The following is a 19,468-nucleotide window of genomic DNA, read 5'->3' on the forward strand; positions in this document are numbered from 1 at the left end:
GGCAACTGCAATATTTAACCTAAATTCATTCATTACTTTGATCATTCATTCATTTGTAAATTCATTCATTGCTTGTTTTAAACCAATTTTGTGCTAAGATAAATGTGTATCATTGAGGCAAGTTACTAAGAAAGCTACTTGATTTGGGATCTGTCTGCTTCTTGGAAGTGGTCTTCTTTGAGTCATCTTTTCTTTCCCATAAGAAAAGAGGTCGTGCTTGCATCTGAGCAGATTTTTGGTCTGCTTTTTGCTTGTAGAAATCGGGGGACTAAAAACTCTTTTCTTTTATCATAATTCAGTGGTTGGAAAATTATGGCTGAGGATTTTGTTTTGTTTTGTTTGAGACAGGGTCTTGCTCTGTCACCTGTGCTGGAGTGCAGTGGTGTGATCACAGCTCACTGTAACCTCAAACTCCTGGGCTCAAGTGACCCTCCTGACCCCGCTTCCTGAGTAGCTATGACTCCAGCCTTGCAATGCCACACCTGGCTAATTATTTTTTAATTTTTTTGTAGAGATGGGGGTCTTGCTATGTTGCCCAAGCTGGTCTTGAACTCTTGGGCTCAAGCCGTCTTCCTGCCTTGGCATACCAAAGTCCTGGGATTACAGGCAGGAGCCACTGCACCCGGACTGGCTGAGGGTTTAAATCTAACTTGTAGTTTGGTTTTGGATACCTGGTTAACTAAGAATAGTTTATACATTTCTCAAGGGTTGTACAACACATACTCCCTCCAAGAAGAATCTGTGATGGGAAGCAAATGTATCCTCCCAAAACCTAAAATATTTACTCTCTGGCCCTTTGTAGAAAAATGTACTGCCCCTTGATCTGATAAGCATACTTCATATGGAGTGTGGACCAGCAGGTGCCTTCACTCATTTATGTAGACCAGCAGATGCCTTCACTCATTCAGTACATTCAAGATGACAAGCCCAGAGGCATCCAGCTGAGTTCTTTCTCCTAAACTTACCACTCAAATAAGTTCCTCTTATGATAAGGGATTATAAATTTATAAATGTATCCACCCACTACACAACCCCTGGGTCCCTGCTCTGGAAACCTTAGAGGGGAATGAGTGATCAAAACCAACATAGTAAGAACAGTGTAACTCTCTTCTTATATTGACATGTCCTCATGAATTTAGAAAAAATTTGGGAAGGCTACATTGCAACTTTTACATCAGTTAGCTCTGAGCTGGAATTGGGTAGGGCCCAGGAGATTTCAATTTTCTATGAAATTAGTTTTTAAAAATTTACAGTTGGGAGCAATTTTTTCCTTTTGTTCAAAAAACAAACTTTTTTTTTTTTTTTTTTTTTTTTTTTTGAGACGGAGTTTCACTCTTGTTACCCAGGCTGGAGGGCAGTGGCATGGCCTGGGCTCACTGTAACCTCCACCTCCCAGGTTCAAGCAATTCTCCTGCCTCAGCCTCCCGAGTAGCTGGGATTACAGGTGCCTGCCACCGTGCCCAGCTAATTTTTGTATTTTTAGTAGAGATGGGATTTCACCATGTTGGCCGGGCTGGTCTTGAACTCCTCACCTCAGGTGATCCACCTGCCTTGGCCTCCCAAAATGCTGGGATTACAGGTGTGAACCACTGCACTTGGTCTTTAAGAACAAACTAAATAATGTTTCTCTCCTGTTTTTCCTACTAACTATATAGTTGTTTTTTTGACATTTAAATCAGATCACGGAATTTATTTTAAAGAGTGAGGCAGCCTCTTGCCCACTCTTTGCTCCCCACCCCTCACCAACTGGTCTAACATGATTTTTTGGATTATTTTATTTTATTTTATTTTATTTTATTTTATTTTTTTTGAGACAGAGTCTTGCTCTGTTGCCCAGGCTGGAATGCAGTGGTGCAATCTTGACTCACTGCAACCTCCGCCTCCCGGGTTCACGCCATCCTCCTGCCTCCTCCTGAGTAGCTGGGACTACAGGTGCCCGCCACCACACCTGGCTAATTTTTTTTGTATTTTTTTTTTTTTTTTTTTTTTTTTTTTTTTAGTAGAGATGGGGTTTCACCACGTTAGCCAGGATGGTCTTGATCTCCTGACCTCATGATCTGCCTGCTTCGGCCTCCCAAAGTGCTGGGATTACAGGCATGAGCCATCACGCCTGGCCGATTTTATTTTATTTTTTTGAAGTTTCAACTCCATTAGTTTCTGAATTCGTAGATATACTCACATCCAGATGAAATTATTAGCTATTAAAGAGAATGTGTAGCACTAGCGATATGATGTGTGAAATGGCTTTTTGTCTAATATAAAATTTTTCATGCTTTAGGAGGTCTGGTCTTGTTGGATTGAGCTGCTTCACTATTTGGATCTTGAAACCACCTGGTTAAACACTTTGGAAGAGCGGATGAAAAACACAGAGATCCTGCCTGAAAAGACAGATGCTGTCAACGAAGCCCTGGAGGTTGGAACCCGCGATCTCCGTGGCATTTCTCTTTGTTGTGATGAGGCCACACGTGTATTACAATGAGGAATGTAATGCTTTACACAGGCAAATGCATTTGCTTCCTCAGTGGTTTTCAATGTCACTTGCATTTTCTTCCATAGCCTGAAGTGTTTATACGATCATGTGTATTTAGATGATTGGTGACCCACTATATCAGCCTCAAGATGTGGTTAGCTGTTTGACAATTTGTACATTGTAGACATGTTGAAGCACTCTAGTGGTTTTCCAGTTTATTTTACTAGGCCCTGGACAAAGCTCTGCCATATGCTATTAGGACAACTGCTCTCTTGTTTTGTCAACAAGTTATTTTTACTCACTAAACACAGCACTGACGGTTTACAGGGGCTTCCTGTCTCTTGCCTTCAGATGTTAGAAGTTAAAAGACAGTGGTTGAGGCATGGGATCTTGTCATAGAAGCTTGTCTTCAAGCCTGGACTTTGAACTCCTTGAGGCCAAGAAATGTACCCGATGCTTTGTTATTCCTCAGTTCCTAGCACAGTGTGTAGCACACGTTAACTTAATAACCATTTCTTAAATGAAATACAATGCAAAGAGGATAGGTTTGCTTAACAAAAAAAGAAAAGGGAAGGAGGTAGATATCCTTTTAAAAATGTCATGGTACCATGTGGGAACTGAGTGGACAACTGGATTAAAGGTCAGAAATGAGTAAAATGTGGCACTTACATCCAGGAGATGGATGTTCTGCTAGAGAAAAGATGTCACTTCTCAAATATAGCAGAGTGAGCGACGGAGTGAATGAAAAATATGAAAAGCTTAAATTTTTTTTCCTAATATAAGAGCGAATACGTATATATTCTTGAAATATGGAAAATAAAGTATAAAGCAAACTCTAAGATAAACATTTTAAAACAGTTTGTAGATTTCTTCCTAATTATTATCTTTTATGTATGCATACTAGAAGGTAGTATATTGGATCGAAGGCTTTGGAGTCTTTTATTTACTTATTTTTCTCTTTATTTGAGATGGAATCTTGCCATGTTGCCCAGGCTGGAGTGCAATTGCATGATTTTGGCTCACTGCAATCTCCACCTTCTGAGTTCAAGCAATTCTTGTGCCTCTGCCTCCTGAGTAGCTGGGATCACAGGCGTGTGCCACCACCCCAGCTAATTTTGTATTTTTAGTGGAGATGGGATTTTACTATGTTGGCCAGGCTGGTTTTGAACTCCTGACATCAGGTGATCCACCCGCCTTGCCCTGCCAAAGTGCTAGGATTAGAGGTGTGAGCCATTGCACCTTGCCGGGCTTTGGGGTCTTAAAGGCTTTAGAGCCATGTTGGAATCTTAGCTTTTCTTTTGACTGTGTGTATGTAGGCAAGTAATTTAACCTTTCTGAGCTTCAGTTTTCCAATCTGTAAACTGGGAATGCTATTTAGCCCATATGGTTAATTAGATTTATGTATATAAAAAGTGTGTATATAAAACAATGCCTCTTATTCTGCATATATTGCAGGAAAATGACTACTTATTTTTAGTAATATAATTAATAACAGTTGAGATAATTTTGCTTGTATAGTACTGTTCTCTGCCTTTGAACTTTGTGTCATATCATGAGCATTTCCCCATATAATTAATAATTACTTTTAACTTTTTGTTATTCATTTATTTATTGTTTAGAGACATAGTCTCGCTCTGTTGCCCAGGCTGGAGTCCACTGCTATGATAGCTCACTGAAGCCTTGAACTTCTGGGCTCAAGTGATCCTCCTGCCTCACCTTCCCATAATTAATAATAGTTGAAATTATTTTTGTGAGGTTATATCATCATATATCACTTGTGCTAATTTCTCAATTTTATGCACTTTTTAATCCCATGATGTGTATTTTTGTGAATTAGTAATTTACTTAACTTTTGGTCCTGTTCCTTAGGTAGATTTTTAGAAAATAGAATTACTTGTTTAACAAACAGACATTTTGGGGATCCTTGATACCTTTTGCCTTAGTAAATGCATTATTATTTTTTTTTCCCATCTCCATTCCAGTCTCTGGAATCTGTTCTGCGCCACCCGGCAGATAATCGCACCCAGATTCGAGAGCTTGGCCAGACTCTGATTGATGGGGGGATCCTGGATGATATAATCAGTGAGAAACTGGAGGCTTTCAACAGCCGATATGGAGATCTAAGTCACCTGGTAAGAGTTGGGACATGCATGGGTGTTGATTAGGTATTGGTGAAGTGGAGCTGGCCCTAAGCTCCATATCATAGAGCTTTAATGTTGGAAAAATCTTTAATGTTGGTTAAAGTTGGTAACCAGTGCTAACAGGGGCATTGAGGGTATTGAAATATTCAGAAAGGAAGAATAGATCTAACACTCTAAGACAGAACTTGATGATTAAAATAATTATTTTTGAGATTACTTCTACTTACAAACTATTTAATTTTCATTAAGGATCATATGATAGCTGTATATGAGAACAACAACTCACACTATCCTAGTAAATATTAGGGCCATGATATTTGACATAAGCTGCTATGAAAGCCATAGTCTCTTAGTTCATATCCAGGTTGTAAGATACATATTCGTATCACAAATTAGAGAAAGAACACTTCTTTTATAGGAAGGTTGGGTGTGAATATTAGGTGCTTCCAAACACATATTAAATAATAACTGTTGATGTTCAGCCCATGGATAACATCAAGCTTAACCCAAAAGTGCTGTAAATAGTAGTTCGATACGTATGTACACCTATAGAATTTGTTTTAGGCTTTGGATAAAAAGAGACTCTGATGTTTATGTATTGATAGACATTTTTCTTATGTTTTATATTCTTATTGGCAGACATTGCTGATTCCTAAAAATGCTTTAAAATTATAATAAATAACACATTTTTATCTTCTGTTTAATGCATCTTATGGGAAACCTTTACATTTTTGTATTTCAACATTATATATAGAAAGAAGTAATAATTAGTAATTCAGCTGCATGGTACATAAGATCCTAGTGGGACATTTTCACTGTTATCATTAGTAATTATTATTTATTTATAAAGAAAGCTAAAGTCTTGGATGAAAGCTTTTATAGTCTTTTCTTAGTGGCCAGAATATATATATTCTGCTATTTATATTTGTGTTGGGCAACTAACGATTCAATTTCTCCTTTGTGCAGGCAGAGAGCAAGCAGATTTCTTTGGAAAAGCAACTCCAGGTCCTGCGGGAAACTGACCAGATGCTTCAAGTCTTGCAAGAGAGCTTGGGGGAGCTGGACAAACAGCTCACCACGTACCTGACTGACAGGATAGATGCTTTCCAAGTTCCACAGGAAGCTCAGGTATTGCCATGGATTTGAGGGCTTTTGAACTGTAAAGAGAGCTTATGTAATTGCCTCCTCAACTGTAAGAGAACCCCTCCTGCTATCCAAAACCGAGAGTCAATGGGAAAGATTGACCTTATTACAGGGCAGCATTTGGGTTTTGGAGTTCTCTTGCTTTCTATGTGAGACTCTGGCAAAAGTCTTATATAGTTTATTTAATTTATTTATTTATTTGAGACAGAGTCTCACTATGTCACCCAGGCTGGAGTGCAGTGGCGCGATCTTGGCTCACTGCAACCTCTGCCTCCTGGGTTCAAGTGACTCTCCTGCCTCAGCCTCCCGAATAACTGGGGCTACAAGCATGCGCCACCACACCCGGCTAATTTTTTGTATTTTTAGTAGAGACGGGGTTTTGCCATGTTGGCCAGGCTGGTCTTGAACTCCTGACTTCAAGTGATCTGCCTGCCTCGGCCTCCCAATAATTTTTGTATTTTTAGTAGAGACGGGGTTTTGTCATATTGTCCAGGCTAGTCTCAAACTCCTGACCTTAGGTGATCCATCTTCCTCGGCCTCCCAAAATGCTGGGATTACAGGCGTGAGCCACTGTGCCTGGCTGAAAAGTCTTGTATATTTTAAATTGTAGTTTTCTTAGCTGTGAAGTTGGGACAATTCCTTCCTTATAAATAAGTTGCGAACATTAGAAACGACAAATGCAAAGACCTTTAGCATGTGCGTCATGTACAATAGTCATACCATGCAGTGCGCCATATTATTATTATTATACAAAAACTTATTATTATTATTTTTTAGATGGATTCTCACTCTGTTGCCCAGGCTGGAGTGCAGTGGCGCGATCTTGGCTCACTGCAAACTCTGCCCCACGGGTTCAAGCAATTCTCCTGCCTCAGCCTCCCAAGTAGCTGGGACCTCATAGGCGCCCGCCACCGTGCCTGGCTAATTTTTGTATTTTTAGTAGAGATGGGGTTTCATCATCTTGGCCAGGCTGGTCTTGAACTCCTGACCTCGTGATCCACCCGCCTCAGCCTCCCAAAGTGCTGGGATTACAGGCGTGATCCCACCGCACCCGGCCTACAAAAACTTATTAAAGCTTCTGTGGGGTCAACATTATGTAAAATACAATATCATATATTACACAACGACATAGAACTTTTGTATTGTCTCTTTTTATACTTAAGAAAAAAAAAAAAGGACATCCTCTCCCCTTTCCTATCTCTTTTTAGAAAATCCAAGCAGAGATCTCAGCTCATGAGCTAACCCTAGAGGAGTTGAGAAGAAATATGCGTTCTCAGCCCCTGACCTCCCCAGAGAGTAGGACTGCCAGAGGAGGAAGTCAGATGGATGTGCTACAGGTAAAGAGGGCGAGGAGCTTCCTTTTACTTTTCAACATGTTGGGAATTTTTTTTTTAAAAGAGAAAGAATTGATTACTTGGGCACCATTGGTATTCTTTGTGATGTAAACCATGGGATGGGAGAGATGTGTTGAAGGTTGCATCCCAGGGCAGCAGAAACAAATTGTTGCATGGGTGGAAAAATACTAAATCTGATTTTGATAGTTGAGATGAGAAACAAGAGAGTGAGCCAGATTTAGAAGTTAGCTTTATATACACTTTTTCTTTAATGCAGAGCCTCTGTCAGTATTGTGTGGCTGATGCTGTGGGCAGACTGAGCATGAATTGGATGCAGCATCATTTAGTTCTTTCATGATTGATGTGACATTAACTTTCACTCTGAACTTGTGATGAAGGGCATTTTGAGTTCTAGGTTCCTGAACTATCTTTTTGAACATGAAGTTTTAATTCCAGTGAGGCCAGCTTTATCTAAATTTCTTATCCAAATCTATTACTTCTGAGATTGAGACACTGAGTGTTGTAGTTTTTGACACTGGGCTATGCAGTTCACTTAGGCGATAGGGTACCCTCACCAAGTTTCATTAGGATTTTTTTTTTGGGGTCATATTTCTGAATTCTTTTTTGGTACTTTATGGTACAAATTTTTAGTAGTATGTGTTATGCTCATGATGAGAGAGATAATCATCCTGATGGGACTTGCACATTTTCATTTCTGCAAATAGAGGAAACTCCGAGAGGTGTCCACAAAGTTCCAGCTTTTCCAGAAGCCTGCTAACTTCGAGCAGCGCATGCTGGACTGCAAGCGTGTGCTGGATGGAGTGAAAGCAGAACTTCATGTTCTGAATGTGAAGGACGTAGACCCTGACGTCATACAGACACACCTGGACAAGTGTATGGTGAGGCTTTTGGGTGATTGACACATCCAGTGGCTTTTTCAGCAGCTGTTATGGCTTGGTCTAGCAAGTACACATGCCTAGTGTGTCCAACGATCACTAGTCTACAGTGTGCTAAACATAAGGATTGATGATGGAAAACGTGTTAAAAAATAAGAAGTGTGGTCTTTTCCCTCCAAAGAAATTAGAAGAAATAAGAGAGATAGCTAAGGAAACTAGAATAGACATGTATGTAACGTGATGACAAACAAAAACCAAAACAAAAGAAACACGTCTTAATCACCGTATGAAGTTAGGAAGGCTTCAGCAAAATGTGACTAATAAGCAAAGTTTTCAAGGATAAATTTGAGTTAGCTAGAAGAACCATACTTAGAATGGATATCATAAAAATTCCATTTTCTAGGAAAATAAAAGTTTAAATGGAAATTTAAACCTTAAGATAGGAAAGAAGAAACGATATATAAGACCTTATTACTTTTTTAGTCTTGAACTTTATAATTCAATTGAATAGAAATTTAAAAATAATGTAGCTAAGGGACACAATCTTAGAATTAGTGTTCCGCTTGAGAATCACAGAACTTAAGATGAGACTCTTTAGGATAAGAGAGGTATAGGGGCAGTTCTTTGTGCTTTTCAAAACAAAGGATAAATTTTAATATATATGTGCATGTATATAAGTATTTATTTGATTATTGTGACATAATGGTAATCAGAGAAAGTGCTGTCCTTGACTTCATGGAACATAGTTCAGGGGTCTGTTATATGACAGCATCTTATGAGATGTTGAGATGATGATGTACAGTGTCAAGCTGTTTAGAATAAAGCTTTTTGGTTTCAAGTAACTAGGATGAAGACAGCTCTGAATTTGACCTACAGAACTCCGATTTCTTTTTTTATATTTAAATTTATTTTTATTTTTAATTTTTGAAGACTTTTAGGTTCAGGAAGTACATGTGCACATTTGATACATGAATATATTGTATGATGCTGAGGTTTGGGCTTCGACTGAACCCATCACTCAAATAATAAATGTAGTACCCAATTGGTAGTTTTTCAGCTCTTGCCCCTTTCCTTCTTCCCTTCTTTTGGAGTCCCAGTGTCTTTGCTTTCCATCTTTATGTGCATGTGTGCCCATTGTTTAACTCCCACTTATAAGTGAGAACATGTAGTATTTGGTTTTCTGTTCCTGCATTAATTTACTTAGGATAATGGCCTTGAGCTGCATTCATGCTGCTGCAAAGGACATGATTTCATTTTTTATGGCTGTGTAGTGTTCCATGGTGTATTTGTACCACGTTTTCTTTATCCATTCCCCCATTGATGGGCACCTATTGTGCGCAGTGGTGTGATAAACACAGGAGCGTTTTTTTGTAGAACGATTATCCTCCTTTACATATATACCCAGTAATAGGATTTCTCGGTTAAATAATAATTCTATGTTTAGTTCTTTGAGATATTTCCAAACTGCTTTCCCCAGGGGCTGAACTGATTTACAATCCTACCAACAGTGTATAGTGTTCCCTTTTCTCTGCAGCGTTGCCAGCATCTGTTGTTTTTTGACTGTTTAATAATGGTCATTCAGACTGGTGTGAGATAGTATCTTATTGTGGTTTTGATTTGCATCAGAAATCTGTTTACTTATAGTCATATACATCTTGATATATCGAGTTTTGTATTTTTTTATTATACAAATAATATATGCTCATTGTGGTAGACTTAGTACTTCCGAGAAATAGAAATAAATGTTAATAATTTCAAATCCAACAGACAGCAGTAGCCAGTGTTGGCTTTTTTTAGTCATAACATGCAAGATTTTTTTAAAATGTAATTTAGTTGTGATAAACATTCTGTTTTTAGTCCTAATGTTTTCCCATTTTATGTAGGAAAAATATTTATATTATCAAGTACTTTCATAAACATTTAAAACATTTGTCTGAGACTTCAAAAGAATGAGCATAAACTCTATTAGTTTATTTTCTTGTCAGATTTGAAGAAGTTATTACAAGCCTGATTTCATTTGACTCGACCTTCAGACCAAATCTGAGAAAGATGATGGCCTTTGATCGCCATAGTTAGGTCTTAGCTGTCAATCTATGTAAGCTGTGTTCTGACATGATGCCAGTTGGCAAGTTGTCACCACAGTGTGTAATTTGTCTTTTTCTTTGTTTGTTTTAAAGAAACTGTATAAAACTTTGAGTGAAGTCAAACTTGAAGTGGAAACTGTAATTAAAACAGGAAGACATATTGTCCAGAAACAGCAAACAGACAACCCAAAAGGGATGGATGAGCAGCTGACTTCCCTGAAGGTCCTTTACAATGACCTGGGCGCACAGGTGAGGAGAGCAGCCCTACAACTCATCCCGCTCTCTCTCTCTCTCGCTTAATCTCTCTCTCTCTCTCGTTCTCTCTCATGTATTTTTAAATTTCACTTTTTGGAAAATGCATGTTTGAAAATTATGAGATTCATACGTGTTTTCAATTTATTGTAATAAGTTTTGTTATATTTCTTTAAATGTATGTGCTAATATTACAGTAATTCATAGTTACACAGAAATTTATTTTTGGCTAGGCACAGTGGCTCATGCCTGTAATCCCAGGTCTTTGGGAGGCTGAGATGGGTAATGGCTTGAGCCCAGGGGTTTGAGACCAGCCTGGGCAACATGATGAAACCTTGTCTCTACAAAAAAGTACAAATGAAAACCTCCAAAAACAAAACAAATTTCCAAAAAAAAAAAAAAAAATTAGCCATGGTGGTGCATATCTGTAGTCCTAGCTACCTGGGAGGCTGAGGTGGGAGGGTTGCTTGAACCTGGGAGGCAGAGGTTGCAGTGAGCTGAGATCACACCACTACACTCCAGCCTAGGCAACAGAGTGAGACACTGTTTCAAAAAAAATTTATTTTTAATATTTAATTCAGGCTAATATTTATACTTTCAATGGCTACTGATATTCCATAAGTTATTCTAAGGAAACTACAAGTAATATATGTTCATTGTGGTAGACTTAATACTTCAGAGAAGTACAAGGGAAAAAATAAATGTTAATAATTCCAAATTTCAATGGATAGCAGTAGCTGGTGTTGGCTTTTTTCTAGTCATAACATGTAAGATTTTTCTAAGTGTAATTTTAATTGTGAGAAACATTCTGTTTTTAGTCCTGATGTTTTCCCATTTCATGTAGGAAAAATGGGAAATAATAATCCCTGTAAAAACTCAAGTTGTTGGTCCTTAGATTTCTAAATTGAGTAGTTTACCTAGAAATGTTAAAACATCAGGGCTCTAGTAAATAACCAGTGGCAAAAAGTTCACATTAATCTACCAGGATTTGAAATCCTGCCAGGAAATATCTCTAATTTGGGCATTTTAGTGAATCCATGCAGGAGTTGTTGAGCATTTACTGTGAGTGACTGAATCTTTGCCCTGAAACCAGGAGAGCATAGAATGTGTGGAAGTGTGAAACCTTAATAGGTAATATTGAAAACCCATGTTTGGTAGTGTTTTGGATCTTCTTTCAGTTAGGAAATATTAACTACTTCCAGTTGAGGTAATATTGAAGTTTCTACATAAGCCCAGAGAAAAACAGCTTAAATTTTGTTTTCAATTGAAATCAGAATGACCAGTTTATACTTTTTCTGGGTGATTTTGATCTCACTTCTGTAAGCTTAGATTGTTGATGTGATACATTTTGATGCATTACATGTCTGGAACACATACCTTAGAGCTTCTTTTTGGAATTATACAGCTGGTTATTCATTAAATATTATTATATTTATTCACTGACTGGGCATTTTATGAATGGAATGATATTGCTGGTTTCTGCACTAATTCTCCAATTGTGACTATAATTTTAATATTAATTAATTTTGTCATTTAAAGTTTCACTCAATCGAGATTTTACTCTGTGTCAGGAATTATACAAGGAGACAGTGGTGAGGAAAGATATAAATTATCTCTTTGTCTAATGTAACTTAGGGTAGTGAAAGAGGAAAACATTGAGTAGTTACATGAAATGATGTCACATTATCAGTCTGAAGAGTTATGAAGAATGTACATGGTTCTTTAAGAGTATAGGTAAAGGGGGGTTTCACCCAGTCGTGTGTTAGGAAGGCTTCCCTGAGGAGGTGATGCAAAAGCTGAGATCTGAAGTCTGGGTATGAGTAACCTGGGTGAAACCAGAGGAGATTTCGAGACTGATAAAACAGTATATATAAAGGCTCTAAGGCAGAAGGCAGTGTGGTACATTTATGTGGCTAGAGCAGAGGGAGCCAGTGTGGGGAACATGGTGCTAGGGAGATAGGATTAGATGAAATCCTGCCAATGTCAATCTTGTGTTACGGATTAAAGTCTGGGTCTTAAGCAGTTATTGCACAGGTTTTAGTAGGCAAATCACATACTCAGATATGTCTTTTAGAGGATTACTCACTGCATTTTGGAAGAGGAATTGGAGAGCGGCTGGAGTGGATGTGAGGAGACTAGTTAGGAAGTCATTGTTGTACTCTTGGTGAGAGATGGTCGTACCTTGAACTAGGATGGACAGTGGAGATGGAGTGAGTGAATTGATTTCAGACATATGTAGGAAGTAAAATCAACAGGACTTGGTCCAGGAGGAGAGATGAAGGATGACTCCTGGGTTTCTGGCTTGATGATGTGGATGGTGTGGCCATTGAGATGGGTGCTATAAGAAAAGATAGAGGTCCGGGTGTGGTGGCTCATGCCTGTAGTCTTTGCACTTTCGGAGGCCAAGTTGGTGGATCACCTGAGGTCAGGAGTTTGAGACCAGCCTGGCCAACATGGCAAAAACCTGTCGCTACTCAAAAAAAAAAAAAAAAAAAAATTAGCTGAGTGTGGTGGCATGTGCCTGTAATCCCAGCTACTTGGGAGGCTGAGGCAGGAGAATCACTTGAACCTGGGAGGCCGAGGTTGCAGTGAGTCGAGATTGTGCCACTGCACTCCAGCTTGGGCAACAAGAGTGAAAACTCTGTCTCAAAAAAAGAAGAAAAAGGTAGAAGCATGCAGAAATCACAGGTATGTATTGGACATGTTGACATTTTAAGAACCTTTGAGAATGTTAATTGGAAATGTCGGGTACTCACATGATTATTCGGGTCTGGAGAATATATCTGGACTGAAGAGGTGGATTTTATGAGTCATCTGCATAGAGGTAGTAATAAAAGTAATCGGGGATGATAGATTTCCTAGGAACAGGATATAGTGAAAGAAGAGGGCCCTCAACCAAGTCTTAAGAATTACATCATTTAGTAAGAAATCTGAGGAAGATGAGCTTGCAAAAGAAACTAATATAAGTAGCAAGAAGTGGTAGGGACACAGGTGAGTACTAGGTCTGGAAAGCCAGGGGAAGATGGTATTTTGAGAATGAGTGTATTTACCTGTTTTGGATATTACTGAAAGTTAAATATGATGTCCAGGTAAACATATTCATTAGATCAGTTGCCACTGGGGTCATTATTGAACTTAGCAAGGGCAATGTCTGGGAGTGATGGGGGTAGAAGCCAGAATGGCATGGCTCAATCCAAAGATTGTATCACCCTGGCCTTGGCCTTAAACGCTTTAAGTTTCATTTTCATTATCCATAAAGTAGAAAGAGGCTTTGTGAATTTTTATTGCATACATGTGTAAGATTCCTTAGCACAACACGGAAGCTGTATTAAGAGCTTGGTAAATGTTAAGTTCATTTGTTTTCTGTCAACAACAATAAGAGCAAAATAATAATAAGGTTTAGGTTGTATAGTCATGTACTGCATTTTAAGTTAAAGTGGTTAATTATAAAACATGTAATTGCAAAAATGGTGCTATTTTCCCATCAAGTTACTATAATACAGTATTTTTCCTTCATGGAGAGGATTCTAAGATATCTTCTGTTCAAAATTATAATAGATACTAGTGATTTTTTAACTTTATTTTCTGCTCTTTTATGTGTGTTTTTCTCGCTTAATACTCATAACAATCTTTTTTTTTTGAGACAGGCTCTTGCTCTGTTGCCCAGGCTGGAGTGCAGTGGCAGGATCATGGCTCACTGCAGCCCCAGCCTCCTGGGCTCAAGTGATTCTCCCACCTCAGCCTACTGACCAGCTGAAACTACAGGCACGCACCACCACACTGGCTAATTTTTTGTATTTTTTGTAGAGATGAGGTCTTGTCATGTTTTCTAGGCTGGTCTCAAACTCTTGGACTCAAGAGATTTGCCTGCCTCGGCCTCCCAAAGTGCTGGGATTATAGGCATGAGCCACTGTGCCCAGCCTCATACCAATCTTTTGAGGGCTATACCTCTGCCAGTGTCACTTAGGAAATTAATGATAGAGCTAAGATGAAAACCCAGGATTGCCTGGCACTTAACCACTACGGTATATTGCCTCCTTGCAGAAATACAAGCTTAGAGGATTCTAAGGTGCTACAGACAAAGGTTATGTATGTCTTGGGGGTTATATATGAATCAGTTTGGATCTTTAGTTAACATTCTGATTCATTCTCCTTTATGTTCATTCCCATCTCAGTCTCAGTCTCTCCCTGTCTCTCTCTCCATCTCAGGTGACAGAAGGAAAACAGGATCTGGAAAGAGCATCACAGTTGGCCCGGAAAATGAAGAAAGAGGCTGCTTCTCTCTCTGAATGGCTTTCTGCTACTGAAACTGAATTGGTACAGAAGTCCACTTCAGAACGTCTGCTTGGTGACTTGGATACAGAAATTTCCTGGGCTAAAGTAAGTTGTAGTTCAGACGACACACCAGCATGATGCCAGTGTAACATGGCATTTGTTCTGGGCGACCTGGTTGGATACCATGTCCCTCCATTTCATATTAAATCTAGCCTTTTCTTTTTTGCATTGTTTTTCCACTTCTCTGTCCTAAGAAAAAATATTTAAAAACAATGATTATATTTTATTTTCTTTATAATTTCTACTTTTAGATTAAGGGGTACACGTATAGGTTTGTTACATGGATATATTGTGTGATGCTGAGGTTTGGGGTATGAATGATCCCATCACCCAGGTAGTAAGCATAGTACCCACTAGGTAGTTTTTCAGCTCATGCCTCCCTCTGTTTCTCGCCCCTCTACTAGTCCCCAATGTTTATTGTTCCCCTTCTTTATGGCCTTGTGTACCCAATGTTTAGCTCCCACTAGTAAGCAAGAAAATGTGGTGATTGGTTTCCCATTCCTGCATTAATTCACTTAGGCTAATGGCCTTCAGCTGCATCCATGTTGCTGCAAAGGACATGATTTCATTCTTTTTTATGGTTGTATAGTATTCCATGGTGTATATGTATCACATTTTCTTTATCCAGTCCACCACTGATGGGCACCTAGGTTGATGACATGTCCTTGCTGTTGTGAATAGTGCTGATGAACATATGAGTGCATGTGTCTTTTTGGTAGAACAGTTTATTTTCCTTTGCCTATATACCCAGTAATCAGATTTCTGGGTCAGTAATCAGAATTCTGTTTGAAGTTCTTTGAGAAATTTCTAAACTGCTTTCCACAGAGGCTGAACTAATTTACATTCCCACCAACAGTATAAAAGTGTTCCTTGGCTGGGCACGGTGGTTCACGCCTGTAATCCCAGCACTTTGGGAGGCCGAGGCAGGTGGATCACGAGGTCAGATCGAGACCATCCTGGCTAACATGGTGAAACCCCGTCTCTACTAAAAATACAAAAAATTAGCTGGGCGAGGTGGCGGGCGCCTGTAGTCCCAGCTATGCGGGAGGCTGAGGCAGGAGAATGGTATGAACCCTGGGGGGGCGGAGCCTGCAGTGAGCTGAGATCACACCACTGCACTCTAGCCTAGGCGACAGCAAGACTCCGTCTCAAAAAAAAAAAAAAAAGTGTTCCTTTTTCTCTGCAACCTTGCCAACATCTGTTATTTTTTGACTTTTTAATAATAGCCATTCTGAATGGTGTGAGATGGTATTTCATTGTGGTTTCAATTTGCATTTCTGTAATGTTAGTGATGTTGAGCATTTTTTCATGTGTTGTTGGCTGCTAGTATGTCTTTTGTAAAGTGTCCATTTTCTTTGCCCACTTTTTAATGAGGTTATTTGTAAAACAGCTCTTTTAATAAGATATTTTTATCTTGATTCCAAAAGCATTACATTCATGGATCATCAAGGCCTTTATAGGTATTATGTTTATATAGTACTTAAAAGCCTAATTCACCATCTTCAAAATCAATGACACATATTTACAGAGTATTTACAAAGAATTGTGCTAAGTTTAATTCCTCTTTAATAACATTTTAAAACCAATAACTAATCTTTCTATTGCAAACTTACAGATGTAAAGAACATAGGAATAGAGTTTTAAAAAATCAATACAAGAGTTTTCTTTAACCCTGTACTTTGAAATCACAGATTAGAAAGTTGGTTTGCTGGTTCTGGCTTCTGCAGTAGACAAAGAATTGAATGGAACATGAGTAGTTCTTTTAACAAGGCATTCTGTTTTCCTAAATCTCTTTCCTGAGAAAGAAGCAAGTATACTAGTGGGAAGTGCTGAATATAAATGATCAATACTGTGACTGATGTTTATATAAAGCCACAAGTATCAGTTTGACACCCTCTACAGCTCTACATGTTTGCTGTGGGCCTTGAGGAGAAGGTGCTGAGAGGTTGTGGGGCGACACAACTCCTGCTTACTTTGAATGTTCTGTGGAGATGACAGCTGGGAGAAAGTTAAGATAGTAGACGCTGGAAAGACTATTCTCAGTTTAGAAAAAAGCTCATGAAAAGCGTGATCATGCCATGAGCTGTGTGAGTGTAAAGCAAGTGAAGAAAGGAATGTATGAGGGAAATGAACATTGCAAGTCATCAGTGTATTGTGGATGAATGCAAAACAAAGACACCAAACTTTATTTTTGTTAAATTTAAGTTTTTCAAGGACATATTATCTTCCTTGTGCAGTATACTTTGAAAATCATTACTTTTTTTTATTAGTAACATAAGTAATAGGAGCTGTTTGAATGAAATTTGCGTAGTGTAATACAAAAAAACAGGAGCAAAAATCACCTATAATCAAACAATACTGTTATTTTTTCATTTTTTTGGGCACATTTCGATGTGCACATGCAAAAGCATATATTTAAAAATAGATTTTGTTGTAACTAGTATTTATTGACCTTCTTTTAAAAACTTACATCTTTAGCATTTTTCTTTACCTATACTTGTTTTTGTATAGCATATTAGAGATATGCATAGTATTTCATTCTTAATTTTTTTATTTTCTCATTTCTCTATTCATGTCCGTTTAAATTATTATGATTTTCACTATTATAGATAATGCTGTGGTGAATATACTAAACCATATCATACATTCATAATTATTTCCTGAGGATAAATTCTTAACCCTAAAAGTATTGATCAAGGGACAGGAATATATCCATTTTTAAGTCTTATACATATTATGCAATTGTCCTTCAGAAATAGTGCACCCACCACATGCAAATGAGAATTTCTACTTGACATCATGTTTCGGTTATTTAATTAGAACATTTTTGACAAGTTTATAGGTCTTCTATAGCACTGTTAAAAATACCGCTTTTTCCTCTAATTCTGGCCAATTTTTATCACCAAATTGGTCTTTTAATTTGGAGCTTTTTATCTCTTCTGATTATCAATGCTTAGTGAGTTGTGTTTGATTGCAAACAAATTTTTTTATTACTGCAGCTTCCTTTTTTGTTTTTTTAAGTTTTTTTTTGAAAAAAGTAAACCCTTCTGAATATTTTTTAATAAACAAAATCCATCTTTTTCTTCATTATTTCTGCCTTTAGTGCTTAGAAAGACCACCTCCACTCCAGGTTCATTTAATTATTTACTTATTTTTTCTACTAGCTTTTTTTTTTAATTGTTATACTTTAAGTTCTGGGATACGTGTGCGGAACGTGTAGGTTTGTTACATAGGTATACGTATGCCATGGTCATTTCCCACACTCATCAACCTGTCATCTACATTGGGTATTTCTCCTAATGCTATCCCTCCCCTAGACCCCCACCCCCCAACAGGCCTCAGTGTGTGATGTTCCCCTCCCTGTGTCCATGTGTTCTCATTGTTCAACTCCCACTTATGAGTGAGAACATGTGGTGTTTGGTTTTCTGTTCCTGTGTTAGCGTACTGAGAATGATAGTTTCCAACTTAATCCAGGTCCCTGCAAAGGACATGAACTCACATTTTTAATAGCTACATAGTATTCCATGGTATATATGTGCCACATTTTCTTTATCCAGTCTAACATTGATGGGCATTTGGGTTGATTCCAAGTCTTTGCTATTGTGAATAGTGCTGCAATAAACATACGTGGGCATGTCTTTAGAGTAGAATGATTTATAATCCTTTGAGTATATACCCAGTAATGGGATTTCTGGGTCAAATGATATTTCTGGTTCTAGATCCTTGAGGAATCACCTCTTCCACAATGGTTGAACTAATGTACACTCCCACCAACAGTGTGAAAGTGTTCTATTTCTCCACATCCTCTCCAGCATCTGTTGTTTCCTGACTTTTTAATAATCGCCATTCTACCTGGTGTGAGATGGTATCTCATTGTGGTTTTGAATTGCATTTCTCTAATGACCAGTGATGATGAGCTTTTTTTCATGTTTGTTGGCCACATAAATGTCTTCTTTTGAGAAGTGCCTGTTCATATCCTTCACCTACTATTTGATGGAGTTGTTTGTTTTTTCTTGTAAATTCGTTTAAGTTCCTTGTAGATTCAGGATATTAGCTCTTTGTCAGATGGATAGATTGCAAAAACTTTCTCCCAGTCTCTAGGTTTCCTGTTCACTATGATGGTACTTTCTTTTGCTCTGCAGAAGCTCTTTAGTTTATAGATCTTATTTGTCAATTCTGGCTTTTTTTGCCATTGCTTTTGGTGTTTTAATCAAGAAGTCTTTGCACATGCCAGTGTCCTGAATGGTATTGCCTAGGTTTTCTTCTAGGGTTTTTATGGTTTTAGGTCTTATGTTTAAGTCTTTAATCCATCTTGAGTTAATTTTTGGATAAGGTGTAAGGAAGGGGTCCAGTTTCAGTTTTTTGCATATGGCCAGCCTGTTTTCCCAACACCATTTATGAAGTAGGGAATCCTTTCCCCATTGCTTGTTTTTGTCAGGTTTGTCAAAGATCAGTTAGTTATAGATGTGTGGTGTTATTTGTGAGGCCTCTGTTCTGTTCCATTGGTCTATGTATCTGTTTTGGTACCAGTACCATGCTGTTTTGGTTACTGTAGCCTGATAGTGTAGTTTGAAGTCAGGTGGATGCCTCCAGCTTTGTTCTTTTTGCTTAGGATTTTCTTGGCTATATGGGCTCTTTTTGGTTCCGTATGAAATTTAAAGTGTTTTTTTTCTAATTCTCTGAAGAAAGTCAATGGTAGTTTGATGGGAATACCATTGAATTTAAAAATTACTTTGAGCAGTGTGGCCATTTTCACGATATTGATTCTTCCTATCTGTGAGCATGGAATGTTTTTCCATTTATTTGTGTCCTC

General features: G+C 38.2%; 1 protein-coding gene across 2 annotated transcripts in view; it reads left to right on the forward strand.

Moving 5' to 3' along the window:
• The window catches only part of UTRN (utrophin), a 573,765-nt gene that overhangs the window by 198,801 nt on the left and 355,496 nt on the right, over positions 1-19,468 (forward strand). For both annotated transcript variants that reach the window (XM_030809793.1, XM_030809794.1), the window contains exons 28-34: positions 2,279-2,413; positions 4,453-4,602; positions 5,578-5,739; positions 6,963-7,091; positions 7,814-7,987; positions 10,162-10,317; positions 14,530-14,700. In XM_030809793.1, coding sequence (XP_030665653.1) covers positions 2,279-2,413; positions 4,453-4,602; positions 5,578-5,739; positions 6,963-7,091; positions 7,814-7,987; positions 10,162-10,317; positions 14,530-14,700 — 1,077 coding nt within the window. The remainder of the gene's footprint in view (positions 1-2,278; positions 2,414-4,452; positions 4,603-5,577; positions 5,740-6,962; positions 7,092-7,813; positions 7,988-10,161; positions 10,318-14,529; positions 14,701-19,468) is intronic.

This window comes from Nomascus leucogenys, chromosome 3 (genome assembly GCF_006542625.1).
Source record: "Nomascus leucogenys isolate Asia chromosome 3, Asia_NLE_v1, whole genome shotgun sequence".
In the NCBI taxonomy this organism is placed as follows: domain Eukaryota; kingdom Metazoa; phylum Chordata; class Mammalia; order Primates; family Hylobatidae; genus Nomascus; species Nomascus leucogenys.